A 16,469-nucleotide genomic window follows, 5' to 3' on the forward strand; every position below is an offset into this window, starting at 1 on the left:
GATTGGCTCACAGTTGTCATTCCAGTTGATCCCAAAGGTGTTGGATGGGGTTGAGGTCCGGGCTTCTTGCAGGCCAGTGAAGTTCTTCCACATCGACCTCGATAAAACCATTTTTGTATGGACCTCGCCGTGTGCTGAAACTGGAAAGGGCCATGCCCAAACGTTTGCCACAACGTTGGAAGCACAGAATCATCTACAATGTTATTGCAGTACAATTACCTTCACTGGAACTAAGGGGCCGAGCCAAACCATGAAAAACAGTCCCAGACCAAGGGGTGTCCAGATACTTTTGATCATATAGCATACATACAACAAAATGCAGAATATACAAAAAGTGAAGAAGTGAACATTCTGAAGATACTATTTTTAAAATCAAATGGACGTGAAGAGTTTATTCAACAAACAGTGAAATACATTAATGAGAATGTGCTTAAACACATTTATAATTCTGTTGGGAAAAAGAATGTATGACTCCTGTCCAAAAAATGCAAAACTCCCAAGAAATCCTACTTTTTCCCACTCAGATGGAAGCAAAATCATCTTTATTCAAAAATCATGGTGAATTACACGAAAGAAAATAAAATACACAAGACTATTATCTTTACTCCAAAAAGTAAAAAAATGTAAAATCCTGAAATGGATGACAAATCATCTCTTTTCGAGAACCGTGGTGAAATATCTGAATTAGAATGTGACATTCGTAATGAAAAAAAAAAAAGATTTAATCCAAAAGGGGCTCATTTCACACTGAGCCAATCAGTGCTAATCCGAGCAAATAGAAAAGGGGTATTGCTTGACAATTGAAAGTATTCTTCAGTTATGCACTACAGTGGTCTTCCGTAGTCTAACAAATCTACTATTGAGCTGACCAATGTATTCTTGCATGTTCATAAAACAGCCTTTGAATGCCTGCCTTGTTTTAGCATTGTAGTGTTATTGTTGCAATTATAAATTAAATAAGGTGTCCATTATGTACCTGTGTATATCCTTAATGAATTTTAGTAACCACCCCATTACCAATCATATTACTGAATAAATTGGCTTTCCTGTTTGTGTCACAGTCACAGTTTCAGCATCTCTCCTCCTCATCTCCTCCTTTCCTGTGCATTCAGGTTTCTATTGTTTGGGGAATGATCACCTGCAAGGTAATTTAACCCAAGACTCCAAGCCATAAACACATCTGTCAGCCTGTCTCTACAACACCACAACTCCAACAACGCTTGGTATATTTGCCAACTGCTGCTACCATATTTCTTTGTTGTGTGAATATCATTAAAGTACACCCTGCCTCAGTGTGACCCCAGCCTAATGAATATGCTAAACACATCCAAAAAAAGGTTTGTCCCTTATCGTGCTTTGGTGAATAACTATGCAAATTATGTTTATTATAAGATATTTGGGCGAACAAACGGTGGAAGTCTTAGGTGAGGGTGGGGCTCTTTGTTTCTCAAATCTGTGTGTTAATTTTAAAATCCTCCTTCACACTTCTCCTCTCTTGCATTTTTATCCTCTAAGAAGGAAGCCTGTTCCAGCACCAAGCATCCCCATAATGGAGTGATTGGAATTGGAATGGAGTTTTCCATTAATTTTACCAAGCGACAATCAATTATACTGATCAAGCAGTGCATTTCCTGAACAGAACTGTGTTTGTCTTACAGAAAAACACTATAGGGATTAGAAAGATATTGTCCTCTCTGTCACACGGGCTGTTATTGAACCTGTTTTTCATGAATAATTGAAATGCTTTCAATTGACGAAAGAACTGCTAATGTAGGAAGTCGCAGCTCTCATCAAATCACCTAAAAAAGCTTGTGACTTGTGTTAGCATGTGTGAATATAGGTGCTTCTGGAAGGATCTATAAAGCCTCAGGGCAGTGATTCTGCATACTTATTTCATTATTCCAGCATCATCCCATTTTGAAGCATTTCATCATGATTATGATTGACATTTTGAAAAAGTTCACATAGAAAGAGGAGGTAAACCTAAACAAATGGAGCCCCCAGAGACATGATTGGGAAGAACAGTTTTCAGCCATAACTTCCCCAATGCAGAGGTTAACCATTACTCACCACCTTTGACCTCCTGAACCAATCCCAATTCTCTTCTCTGCCATATTTTTACACTAAAAAGCACAAAAAGACAGTGCCAAATGGGACAGACTGAATTTCCTAATTATCATGTTTGTCAGCTTGCTCCTCTGAAGTTATTATAGTGCCAGGGTAATTGTGTTCCCTGGAGGTTAATGAAGGCAATGAAACGTCTGTCACCTGTTGGGACAAAGTGTGAATGATGTTTCCTCAATAATGGAGGAATCATAATGTTGAAGCACGCCTCTGAGGAAATAAAAAATATCAACACGCATTGCCATTTTCAATCCCCAGAGAAGTGTGTCAAGTCACACAGAGAGGTCACATGGTACATATTCATCAGCTTGAGCTGGATATGTGTGCTGCGCTTTGATTTATATGTTTTTCAAGTGGGAAAATGAAAACTAGAAGGAAACCTTAAAATTCTTAGAAGGTCTTCATAAGCCATTTCTGAAATTCGTCACATCTTCAGTTGAAAAATGACAGTTTCATCTCAGTCAATCAGTATTTAAACAAAATGAACAAGTGAACACATTATGCTGGTAAGGAGTTTGAAGTAGGATGACATTTCCAGAATGATTCCCAGTTATTCTCACCAATCTTTCTCCAACTCTGAACATTCATATCAGAATATAAGAATAGCACTGTCTGTTCCTTTCTTTCCAGTGTAATGTGCTGCTGGCAAGGTTAAACTGAATATGGTAGTGTGACAAACTTGTCAGGCTATGTGATCTGTTCTTAAACAGCAAAGCAAGCTTTGATTCCTCAGCATTTGCCTCCTCTGATTTAATCTTATACTGCCCCTTAGTTCCAGGGACAAATCTTAATGTTATAGCATACAATCACATTCAGTGTTTCCTTTCCTGTTCCAGCATGTCAATGCCCCTGAGCACACAGCGAGGTCCATATAGACATGGGTTTGTTGAGAAAAGTATGGAAGAACTTGATTGGCCTGCACATAGCCCTGACCTCAACCCCATCTAACACCTTTGGGACCAATTGGAAAGCCAACTGCAAGCCAAGCCTAATCGCCCAATCAGTGCCTGACCTCACTAATGCTCATCTGGTTGAATGAAAGCAAATCCCTGCAGCAATGCTCCAACATCTAGTATAAAGCCTTCCCAGAAGGGTGGAGGTTGTTTTAGCAGCAAAGGGTGGACCAACTCCATATTAATGCCCATAATTTTTGATGAGATTTTGGATGTCAGGTGTCTACATACTTTTGGCCATGAAGTGTAGATTCTATGCGTGTCAGTAGAGGGTTTGGATGGGTAGAGAGGTGGAGGGGAGGTTGTGTTGAGGTGTAGAGTAGCTATTCTTCAAACTTGTTCAGTTGGCATGCCTCATCTGCACGCCACTCTGTGTAAGACACACTTATTGCACATTCATTATGTATGCATTTATTACATTTACATACATATTAGTATATTATGTAATATGTTGTATTTAGTTATGTGTCTAAAAACAGAACGCCAGTGTTGTATTTAATTAACGCATTTCAATATCAGATGGTTAAATACAGTTTAATTAAGTTTATTAAATACTTTCATTCTTATGCCCTCTTGACGGTGTCTACAGTTAGCCCTATTACTGACTAGGAGATATCTAACATACATACAGAACAGTAAAGAAACAACGTCATGAGTACAGCTCGTCTAGGCACGTCACACTGAAAATAAGATTCCTTATTCTGGCTTAGTGAAGTGCACTGTGGTTACACCAAATCTGACAACAACAAAAAAAAGTGAATTCTTTGCGCATTGCGCAACCTTTCACTTCCTGCCCAGAACAGCGTCGTAGATCTTGCCGGTCCTCTGCACCTGGACGTGGGAGAAGCCCGCGGCGGTCAGCAGGGCGGTGTACTCCGACGCCTTCCTCTCCCTCCCCTCCGTCTGCACCAGCATGTTGAGCGAGTACAGCTGCGCCGTCAGCGGCCCGCTGTTATCCTCATGGAGCAGCGCCTCCACCAGCAGCACGCCCCCACCTGGACACAGGGTGAAATGACGGGCATGCAGTGAATTATAATGGATTGCATTCTTCACCTCAACCACCACCATCTGTTCTGCCCCCAAGCACTGACCCTGAGTCAGTCTACATTTGTTTTTTTTTCATGAAGTTGCCGTGGCGAGGTGATAGGTGGGCTAAGCTGATTCTGGATCTGTTGTTTAGGGCACTCTGGAGCTGTGCAGTCTTTACAATTTTCTATGCATTTCAAAATAACTTGGAAATACAATAGGTATCAATATATTGTTAATGCAATACCACGTAATTTAAGCATGTTGTGGCCATTTTCGATTGACATTGTATGCTTCACAAACCGGGTGTCAGTGACAAGAAGTCATTCATAGGTACGGCAAAGGGTAAATACACAGGTCCTGCTGTCACTCACCCTGGAGAAGCGGGAGCATACCATACTTTTATTTCTGAGGAGGACAGAAAATATCAGCCTGTGCCCAGAGGTGGAATTGGGCCGGCCAATGGGAGACAGCATGGGCCCAGAGGTGGAATTGGGCCGGCCAATGGGAGACAGCATGGGCCCAGCTGCGAGATCAGCAGATCTAATCTCAAGGCTGAGTGACCCTGACTCTCCCCTTAGGTATAGTAATTCCCCACCAGGCTCTGGACATGCTCAGAATGCCGATACTGGAAACCTCACCCTCACTCCCCTAACTCCCCTCCTCCTCCTCCTCCTCCTCCTCGGCCCCCGCGTGAGGCTTGCAAAGAAGGAAGCAGCCAGCAGGGCGCAGTCAGGGCGGACGCAACATAGCAGGTCTGAGGCAGCTGAGCAGAGCCAGACGCGCTTTGACAACCAATGATCTGCACCATCTTCGCCGTGTCACCATGTCAGAACACGAAGTGACAGGGTGCCACCCACTTAATTTCCATCTCCGCTAACCACGGGTGATTTAGCGTTTGCAGTAGAACCCCACAAACAACATCTGCGGTGGTGTCAAGGCAACGTGACCCACAGAGGAAGGATTTATCAAAAGACTTTGAGGCGAAGTTCTCTGGCCACTGAGAGACGCATAAATGAACTCTTCATTTTGTCCTGTATTGAGTTTTTGTTGTTTTGGGTAAGGGATGACGCAAGGGTAAATCACATTTTCTAACCGCGGCAGCGCGGTTGCGCAATTCTCCTCTGGGTTTAGCTTCCAAGGCCGGACTATTCTGTTTTTTTTATCCTCTGCTATAAATGCGCGCTGGTGAACAACAGCCCCGAGGCCTGTCTGCGAGGAGTTTTTCTTTTTCATTTGCGCATTTGTTGAAAGGGTTTGGGCAGTCCTGACCCCGGCCTGGCCAGGACAATCATCCAGCGGCGCTGACACAGTTTCCAGAGCCACAGGTCAGAGATCCGAGCGTCACGAAAACATTTCAACTGCAATTAATCAGCCTTCAGGAACAGAGGGAGAAGGCACAGTATGGACAGACCTGCGTGAGGCGCGAGCCAATTCACCCACAAATGTGCAGTTATTCTTTTTCTCAACATGGCCTTTTATTTCTCATGGACACACCAGGGACCTTTAGAAAATAATAAAACATTCCATTTCCGTCTTTTTAAAATTGAAGGCATATGGTACCTTTGTACCAATTTCCCTATGGATAATTTTGACAGACTTTCAAAAAATCTAGTCTATGAGAGTGGTCTACACCAATGTAGAGGTATGTCACAGATTAAAAAACCAGGATACTCTCTGAACGCTTATATGAACTACTTTTTTGATCCCAGGCTTCAAGAATATATAAAGTTGGAAATGGTTTTACTTTGTCAATCAAGATTGAAATCAGGATGTCTTGAAGAAGCCTGTTCATTTTTATTCTTAAGATACCTCAGTAAAATTCTGCAGCAGAATGGAACAAACCCGAAGATTGCAATGTGGGTCAAGCACTTTTTAAAACTTGTTTGACAGATTAAGCTGACAGATTAACTATGGTGCCATGGGTGGTGCGCGGACTGTATAGCAGGCTGCGGAGTGGGCCATGGACGGTTCTGTACCTGGTTTGCAGGACTGCTGCACCTTGGTGAGTAGCTCCAGGCTCCGCTGGTCGGTCCAGTCGTGTAGAATTCGGGCTAGGATGTAGAGGTCAGCTTCAGGGAGAGGTTCTTTGAAGAAGTCTCCTGCACAGATGCAGAGAGGGATTCATTCACAGCCAAACATGCCCTGGCGCACTCACGGCTGGAGTGTATGTTTGTTGGTCAGCTCACCAATATTAAATAATGACTTTTGAACCTCCTCTGCGAATGCCTTTTCACAGGTGGACTACAATCATCATGAGCTTGACAAATAGGCCTACTGATTTGGTATAGCTATGTTACCCTCTTACTATGTTGTGGAAACCCCCTAAAAATGAGCATTTTTAAGACTTTTTTTGAGTAAATATAATTCAATTTAAATCCAAATGAAGTTTAGCGGACAAAAAGCTTGTGAAGGTACACTTTCTTCACACTTGAGAGAAATGTGTGTAAGTTTTCATAGAGTGCAGTTTAAATTTGGTTTGTCAGTATTCTGTAAAGGTAGGGAATAGTTTTAAATAGACTTTAAAAAGGAACTATACTTGCACACACAGCAGCTAGCTGCTCAATATTGAACATTTTTCCTGTGAGGAGGGCAAAGTTCTTCACTGTTACACTGAAATTGTTATTGATGGTGATTACAGAAGCAATCCGCGTGATACGTACTGTATTATGCTGAACAGATGTATTTATGCCCTGCAGGCATGTCTGGTTCACTATAAATAATATTGGATAGTTATAAACAGCCTTTCTGATAATGTACAATCTGTCACACTCAAACTGGCATTTCCCTCTCAAGGAGCCAAAGAATGAAGAATCTAAATGTCAGTCTTTGCTCTGACGTTGACTCTGACCTCCCTCTGTAGTCAAGGGCGGGTTGCAAAAGAGTAAGATGGAGAGATGGGGAGACAGAGAAGCAATGAGAGGGAAACAAGACGGGAACAGGCAGTAGCTACAGGTTCAAAGATCAGACAGATCTGAAGGTGGGCAATGTATTCAGACAAGACACATTCAAGACACATCTGCCACACTGTTTGTCTAATATCAGCCCTACAGACTTGACCAATCACCCCTGAGACACTAATATCAGCACTATAGACCTGACCAATCACCCCTGAGACACTGATATCAGAACTGCAGCCCTGGACAATAGTTATTAAGCCACTGATATCAGTACTATGGCATTAACTAATCACAACTGAGCCACTAATATCACTGAGGCACTGAGGTCCAGACCGATCCCCCACAATTTCTCCCCTGTCATTGGTTCTTGGATACCAGAACCAGTCTGCTTAGCTTCGGTGGGTACCTTCATGGAACAGGATCCTCCCATCTTCTGCAGACACAAAGTGCTCCTTGGCCATGTGCACCACTTTGGGGAGGTCGAAGATGGTGACGGTGGACCCAGGGTATGCAGCCACACACTGTTTGGCCAGCGCACCACTGCAACCTTTGGAGAACAGAAAGGAGGAGGATGCATGAGGGTGCTGTGAACAGCAGGAACTGAAGCCAAAGTAGAGAAGGAAGAACCCTTAGACATTTCACAGAAAGGAAGTTTCAACAGGAAACAGTGCTTCAAACTATATAGCCAATAAATACATATTGATATTATTATCCAACTTACAGCCATTATAAGTTGCGCAAAAGCTAACTGACCAGTCCACCTTACCATGAATACAAAGCTCATGTGTATACATTTACGATTGCCAAGTTGAACTAAAATTACTTGACACTGTCTAGAGTGTGCAGTGTGACTTCCTGACCACTGAGTATTCACATGCAAGGTCTCTGCTCCAAAAAAAGCCAGGAAAATACTACTCCTCGTAATTTCCTTTTTTTCTCTCCCGTCCTAAATGCCAGCATCTTCTTGCCTGTCAGAGGCCCAGACATTCATTATTAAACACATTTCCCTCCAAATGTTACCTCCGTTAATCATGCTGTCATGGCTCTCGCTGCACATCCTTATTTTGTCTTGTTCTCATTGTTCAAACACAACACTGTTCCCCGCGGAGGCCAGCACCAGGGCTGGCGCAGGGCAGGTGCAGCAGGGACAGTAATGATGAACAGTAATGATGGCTATTGCCCCTGCAGGAGGAGCACAGTGTGCGTGCCCTGTCAGCCCACCCACGGCCGGTGCCAGTTAAGACGGCACACTCTGAGGGCGGCACACTTGGGAGTGTAGGCTGAGGGGAGCGGAAGCTGTGGTAAAAGCTGTCACGTGGCGCCGCTATTGAGGCCTCAGCCCTGTCTGCTGGGGGGCTTCCTAGGCTTGAAATGAAACCTTGGTGCCGTACTCTGACTGACAGGCTCAACCTCCAGCTACCTCATAGATGATCCGCCCCTTTTCGTCAGATTGACACGTCCACTACCTCATTCATGAACCCACACTTTAAGTGATTGATGGGCACACCCACCTTCCACCTCATCCGCAACCCCACCCCTTCATAAAACTAACAGACATAGCCCCCTTAACAAATTGACATGACTCTGGGCCTTTGCTTTACTGACAGGCACAACCTCACGTTATCTTGCCCACAACCTTGCTACCTTTTTGATGCTGACGAGTCACCTGCCATCAAGCACAATTACACCTGACAGTGAACTTGTTTTCCTGAATAATGTAAGAGAGCATTCCCGTCCAAGCAGAGCCCTGTCACACCACTCTGTACGGATCTGCTCTGCCCACCCATAATCCCCTCTGATTTCTGTGGCCCAGCATGCTGGCCTATCAGCTGCTATTTGGCAGAAGATAATAAGAAATGGTGGGTGGGGGCGGTCAGTTTCTTTGTTCATGTCAGGGCTCCAGAATGCCCCCCCAGCCAGAGTCCAGCTGTAAAAATATCCATTTGGGTTATAGCTGTGAATTAAGCACCTGGCGTGTGATAGGACTCCTATGATCCACCTGGAGAAACAGGGGACTGATTTTAAAGCTGTGTGAAACCCTGCTGTGTCTTGGACGTGCTTGTTTTGTCTGATATGAGGAGGCATCAGAGGATCCTTATTAAGGGCAGAGAGAGATACTTAAGATTCAAGGCCAGATGTCGGCAAAAAATTGGTTCCTACCAGGCTGAGTACTCTCCCTACCCCTACCTATCCACACACCCCCGCCCCCACCACCCCAGTCGGGTTTATCTCACCAGTCGGTGTTCCCGTCTGGTCATAAGCCCTGTCATAATTCTGCGTGCCAGGAGAAGCGAAGGAGAGGGGCTGGCACCACTTTTCAAAGAGCAGTGATTGCACAGCTCCACCTAGTGGTCACAGGCAACCAACTCACTACTCAAAACCCCTACCAAACCAGTTCCTGGCCCCTGGCAGGGAATTCCATTTAAGGAGATGCTGTGCTTTGTAAAGATGTATAAATGGAATTTTCTTCCCAGAGCATCCATCCATAGGTCCTCAGAAGTGAAGGCATTGTCTTTAGTTCCATAAAAGGGACCTGTATAATCTACAGACAGTATTACTAAATATTACTAATCTCAGGTCCAGTAAAAAATATGTTTGTGTTCCATTGTTGTGTCCCTTATACCTGCAGCCCTGAGGTTAGGTAAGATCGTTATGTCGCACACCAGCAAACAATGGACACCTGCCTCTGCCTCAATACACCTTGGTACCTCTCCTGCCCAGACTATCTGGGACCCAAATCATGAAAGCTGCCCGGACTCTGTTTCACACTCACCATATCGTCCCTCTGCCCCCCAAACCCCACGCCCACACCCCACTTCAAGTCAGAAGAAATGCAATCCTTTTCAACTCACTTCAATACTCTATAACTGCCACAGAGCACATAAATATGTCCACACTCCTTCAATATTTCATCAGTCGCTGCAGACGCTCCGATGCACAAACACGGCCGGGATTGCAGTTTTTAAATGGTGAGTAGAAAGCCAACGGGCGGATTTCGCGGCAACATCCGCTGTTGTAAAATATATACTGCGGCCAATAAAAAAGCTTTCAATTCAGTTTTTTTATCATTGTCCTGACCCTTGCGAAGAAAGGCTGTATCTGATAACAGTTGAAATGGATGTGTTCAGGTAGCAGTCGTGGTGCAGGGGTTAGACAGCTGGTATTTTATCTGGAAGGATGCACTGCTGTAGGCCCTCCAGTCACATGGTCTGTATTTCTTAAATAGGTGTCCAAGAGCATAAACTGAGAATGTAGCACGCTGTGTGAATGAGTCTGGAAAAGGGTGTCTACAGTGCACATGAATAATGAAAGCAATTCATGTCATGGGTAATGTCAGATGGACACTGATAATTCTTTCAGACAGAGGAAGGCCATGCTTGCTAATGCATAATTCAAGAAATAAGAGTGACAATTACACAACCGGTCCATTAAAGTAAAACAGCCTCGCAAAGTATTGCCTGAAGGCAAAAATAAGTCATTGTCTGGCACGGATGCCAACCCACCTCCAAGGTCATAGATGGTTTTGAAGGGTGAAAGGTCAAAGGCCGTTACCACGTCTTTTCCACAGATGTTCCAAATAGAGTTCATGAGCTGCATGAATTTCACCATCTCTTCGTTGGACCTGAAACAAGCAGGCCCACGTGAGTCACAGGGACACGCCCATAACACAAGCAGAGACACGCCCAAAGTACAGAGGCATACGCACTATTCTGCCCACAATGGATGAGTAAATCGCAAATATGGCCATTCACCCATGAGCCACTGGTATCAGCACCATGGTCCTGGTCAATGACCACTGAGATATTGATATCAGGACTTCGGCTATAATTATTTAACTAACTGATTTATTAAACAATTGATTAATTAAACAATCAGTCAGGCACATACATAGACGTATAAATAGATGCTTAAAGACAAGCATACAGAACAATAAGCAGACATAAAGTGAATGGGGACTGGTTTCTGTGTGCACCAGCGTATGGGTGCAGTAAGATGATTTGGGGTCCCAGAGGGGAACTTGTATCCCTGAGCTTCTTGTCTGCATTTTCCTTAATCTACATCCTAAGGGGCGGGGGGGGGGGGGGCACTGATACACTCCCAGCGTCCCACGTCCCGCGCTGGGGGTTATACAGGGGGCATGAGGGGGACATTGGGGGGGCGAGCAGATGCTCCCCATCCGGTCCTGCGGCTGATCCAGTGTCCCGTCACATTCAAGGACTCAAATGTCACGCTTTTCATATCGGAGACCGCCTCGGGCACGCCGGGCTGCGGCAGGCAATTGTTAGCCACCCAGTCCCAGCGGTCCGACTCTAACCGTAGAGAACACACACGTTACAAATACTCCAAGTGACAGCTCTGCCAGGTCCCCCGGTGATAAGGCCTTTGTGTATTTCACAGCCTTCTATAGCTTATTATAAACAGTTTGCTACTTCTTCTTTTTCTTCTTCCTTTTGGCATCACTTGCCCTTTTGAGAATGGAAACACTGAGTTAATCTGGTGGTCAGGGTTTTGATTATGAAAGAGAAGCTTGAACTTTCATCTAATGTATAAAAAAGCCTGTGACAGTAAACAGCAATTTGAGATCTAGATGCAAACCTAAAGGCCAGGGTGATGTCTGTTTTTTTTGTTTTTTTCTTTGCATATGATAGAATGAAATCAGAAAGGATTATTGTCCCATAAGCCCATAAATAACCAATCAAAAACAGGCCACATACAACCTTGTTTTTCTTAGATGTACTCAACAGTACTGATTTGATCAATTGTGTGTGTAAGAGCGTGTGTGTGTGTGCGTACGTGCGTGTGTGTTTGTGTGTGTGTGCGTGCGTGTGTGAGTGTGTGTGGGGTGTTATATCAGTGAAGGGCCATCAGTAGAGCCAGAAGACAGGTGACAGTGACAGGAAACAAACAAGTTGACCGCTTGTTGCCATGCCCATGCTGACAGCCCCATCTTGCATGAAAAGGCCAATTTTCCTCCTCCGGCCTGCCAGCGTGGGCCCTAGCGCGCCCTGTGACCTGTTCTTTCAGCCAGTGGGGCTTCTCTGAATAGGGCCATTTTCCTTAGCGGCAGGGGGAAACATTTTGTGAAACGGCGGGCTGTGAAGAAATACAATGCAGCCGGTGAAATACGGCCAACCTCCGGGAAGGAGGCCTGCTTTTATCTTTCATCACAAAGCTGTTCAGAGCCAGAAAAGCCATTACTGAGCTGAGCCACCGGCTTCGCGCACGACAAGGGAGAAGAGGTGATAGGGGAATATTAATCACACTGCTTCCACGGGGGGTGAAGTGGCTCAAGGGCTCCAAAGGCACACCTAACACTACTCACCTGTACAGGGCTTCAACACACCTAACACGACTCACCTGTACAGGACTTCGACACACCTAACACGACTCACCTGTACAGGGCTTCAACACACCTAACACTACTCACCTGTACAGGGCTTCAACACACCTAACACGACTCACCTGTACAGGGCTTCAACACACCTAACACTACTCACCTGTACAGGACTTCAACACACCTAACACTACTCACCTGTACAGGGCTTCAACACACCTAACACTACTCACCTATACAGGGCTTCAACACACCTAACACGACTCACCTGTACAGGGCTTCAGATAGGTCTAACATACTCAGCTGTACAGGGCTTCACACAAGTTTAAAAATTCTCACCTATACAGGGCTTCAAATAGGTCTTTGGAGCTCACACCAAAAGCCTTCTCATATTGATTCGTCCCTTCCCTGCAAACACAAGAGAATACAGCTGTCACGTTTTGCTGTTGATTTGTTCTAGCACTGGATAACTCCTGTCACGCTAAGAAAGCCAATGCTGAACCTTATTGATATGGTCAGGCGGGGCGGAATGAGAGATGCGCATCGTCTTAGCTGATGGCCCCTGACATTTCAAAGAGACTTGCTATACTCTTTAGAGTTCACGTTCAGGGGTCTAGAACAAGATTTGCTTCAAGCTAAATATTTGTTTTTCATGCTTTTTGTTTTCTTATTTTATTTGTTGGATTATCTCCTGGATGGACAAATGAAAAGGCTCAAAAATACACGGCTAGACGATATTTGTCTGTCTGAATCAGTGTTAAGTATATCTGAAATGCCCTTTGCTGCTGAATTTGAATATGAAAGTGGTCTGACAGCCATTTTATATTTTATGTGATTTTTGTGACTGCAAACTCAAACTGTTTGGAATATATTAAAAACTCTGTAATAACAAATCTGTTATTCAGATTTAATAATGGAAAATGTTGCACTCAGATTTTATAGCAAACAGCATCACTTCTAGGTTCTGGCTCTGTATTTCAGTTTGTATACACTGTGCTGCCGGGCTGGCGTTCACCCCTGAATCACGTGGTGAACAGGCAGAAACACAAAAATGGATAATTGACTTGTTGCTGTTTATTTAATCCTGAAACTGATAATAAAATAAATCCTCAGAAAATAATAAACAGCCAACCTGGCAAGCTAAAACTTTCTGGGCAAAGGCAGGGAAGAATACAAAACCACAAAAGAAAACAGGCACCAAATTCATCAATGTCCACAATAGCCACACAGTCCAAAAACCCATCCTCTTCCTGGGTCACCACCAGGCCTTTTATGAAGCCCAATGATTAGGAAATTGGCCACAGCCTTAGCCATTCCCATGTATCGCAGCTGTGGCCATACCCCCCAGCCCAGACCGCACCTCATTCAACAGAAAAGTCAGCAGTTTGCAGTGGCACTAATGGACTGTTTTTAAAGGGAAAGAAATCTGCCAATCTCATAGGCAATAATAAAACCAAACCCTCATCACACCCACAGTCAATTTAGTCCAATTGAACCAGCCTGTTTTACAACTGTCCAGTAGTTGCACTAAAGCCTAGCGTCACAAAATTACCAAAATTGAGTTGGACATGCCATAATTTGCCTTGAATTGCTGCTAGCATTTAACAATTGCACGTTGACTCTTAAAATAGGGCCCAGAGTGTCATAATTCTTTAACATACCTTTAAATTCTTGCACCTAGTGTGGTGTGACTTACCTCACTGCATCAGTAAGGTAGTGCCAGCACAGGTAGATGGTCTTGGAGTTGTATTGTATAGAATGATACAAAGACTGTGGACTGGACTTTGTGAGGTAAGTCTTGGACATCTCAGTGTTGCTATAGAGGACTGGTAAAAACAAAACAGACATTCAGACTGTTAGAACAACCCATAATGCATTTCTTATGCACAAACAGTGTTCTCATGTTTTATGTAAAAACTTCAGATGTAAATGAAGGTCTGTAAGGAGGAAAATGATTGTGGTAAGGGATAACATAATCTTCAGTGTCATACTAAATGTTTCATCACCAAAGTGGGCTACCACCCTTCCTGTTCTATTTGGGAAACAACAACGCTAAATGGAAAATGTTCATTCTGCTACATGTAGAGGTTAGAGCAATCATGGCTGGCATAAATAGGCAGTGGCAGCATGACTAAAGGCGGAGTCCCTCCCTGTAGTAGGGTTGCAATATATTTAAGGTGAATATGGAGGAAGTGTGCAGACTGCAGTTTGTGTGCAATATGTAGGACACAGTTTTTGTTCTTTAAAATAATATAATATCAAATACTATAATATATATTCTATTAAACATAAAAATAACTTTTCAGAATGTATAACACAAAACCAAAAATAAGTAACCATTGGAACGACATTAAGGAAGGCTTATAGGTTCTGTGTCCACAACGCCTGTGGATTTCAGCTTTTCTGTGTTTCTACAGGCTGGGTATTCTAGCCTGCTTGCGCTTAATGTGCTGGACTTCAGAGTGAATGTCCATCAAACCAATATCTGCTGATCGCACACAGAAATTAAAAGCTCCACAGCCCCAGATAATCAAGGGGACCGGTACCCTCGGTGTCACTGGGGTGAGATGTCAGGAGCTGCAGTCCCACGCAGGCCGATAGGAGGCGCTCCATCCCATCCTCACTGGTGCCCAGGCCCTGCGCCAACTCCACTGCAGACAGGGGGCGCTCTGACGCCAGCAGGAAGTCGTACACGCCCAGCTCGCAGGAGGCAAACAGAGTCTGTACAGGACAGGAGGGTCCTGTTGGAACCAAGGCCTAAGGCTGTGGTACACAATCCTGATTTTGGAGGGCTGCCAAATCTGCTGGTTTGTGTATTCACCTTAAAAAAGGTGACCAATTCAGATCAAAGATAACAGGGAACTACCGAGTTGATCAAATAAGTTACTAAGACATTGTTCCTTAAGTAACAAAAAAAGAACCAGTGGACCTGGTGACTCTGAGAACAGGACTCAGGGACTGCTTTTTTAAGGGGAATGTGTGGCATGACAGAACTATTTGCAATGGATATTCAGAACTTCCACACCCAAGATACACATTACCATGACATACAATTTTTGTCTCTTCATCAGGGGTGTCCACTCTTATTTCAGGGCCGATGTGGGTGCAGGTTTTTGGTTTAGCCCAACACTATGAAAACCTAATCCAACTAATCAGTCTTCAATCAACACCTTGATGAGGTGGTATCTCAGTGCTAGGCTAAAACAAAAACCTGCCCTCATAGTGGTCCTTTTCAGATAAGACTGGACACCCCTGTTCTACACCAACACCATATTAGTGCAGTGAACAGTGCTACCTAACCTGCTACCACCTCTAAGTTATGAATGTAATTCCCAAACATCACCATAAATGATCATTAAATCTCCATAATAATTATAATCATCACACTTGAAACACCAAGTGATATACGGACGTTTTCTTTACCTTGGACACCAGGAAACCCTCCATGTAGTCCAGTATCCTTCTGGGGTACTCTACATCATTTAAGGAGCTCATCTCTGCAGTTTCCTCAGCCAAGGTGGGGAGCCTTTTTGTGACACTGAGAAACAGACTCAGTGGGGACTGTCTTAATAAGCGTTCTGCAGCTACTACAGTCAAACAAGAGGCCTTAATCAGATTAGGGAGCTTACAGCCTTCGGCTCAATGGGGGGGGGGGGGGGCAAGGGTGTTTGTCATTTTCCTGAAGAAGACTGGGTCACCCTATTCCCCAAACTTGGCTTCATCCATGATGTGTGCCCCAAAATGATGAGGGTAGGTGAGCAGGAGGGCTGGGAGCAGAAAAGGAGAGGAACAGAGCAGAGGGACGTAGGGCCGCATGAGCGAGAGAGTAAAAACAAAGAGATTATCTCACTGGAGTCAGCACGAAGGGGCACAGGAACAGGGGACCTGCCCGAGGGTTGGGCTGCACGTGGTCCGAAACACACACTCCCAGAAAGAGTTCTAAAACACACACTACCAAGCCCTGAGAGGGTTCTGAAACACATTCAAAAGCCCAGAGAGGGTACTGAAACACACTCAGTGATGTAAACATCGGCTCAGTGGGTCATAAGGATACTCTCAACTGGACAGCTGGACCTACAACAAACTGACGCTTCTCGAGAATTCAGTACTCCTGATTGTGATGCATGAATT

General features: G+C 44.4%; 1 protein-coding gene across 1 annotated transcript; it reads right to left on the reverse strand.

Annotated features, from left to right (window-relative positions):
- Window positions 1–1,250: 1,250 nt before the first annotated feature.
- asmt (acetylserotonin O-methyltransferase) lies at window positions 1,251–15,939 on the reverse strand. The gene is made up of 8 exons (XM_064311160.1): window positions 15,762–15,939; window positions 14,885–15,059; window positions 14,035–14,164; window positions 12,678–12,746; window positions 10,507–10,625; window positions 7,410–7,550; window positions 6,083–6,205; window positions 1,251–4,072 (listed from the first exon to the last, which is right to left on the reverse strand). Exons 1-8 carry the CDS (start codon window positions 15,831–15,833, stop codon window positions 3,861–3,863), a joined length of 1,041 nt encoding a protein of 346 aa, XP_064167230.1. The 5' UTR covers window positions 15,834–15,939; the 3' UTR covers window positions 1,251–3,860.
- Window positions 15,940–16,469: the final 530 nt, after the last annotated feature.

Source organism: Anguilla rostrata, chromosome 15, assembly GCF_018555375.3.
Source record: "Anguilla rostrata isolate EN2019 chromosome 15, ASM1855537v3, whole genome shotgun sequence".
NCBI lineage: Eukaryota > Metazoa > Chordata > Actinopteri > Anguilliformes > Anguillidae > Anguilla > Anguilla rostrata.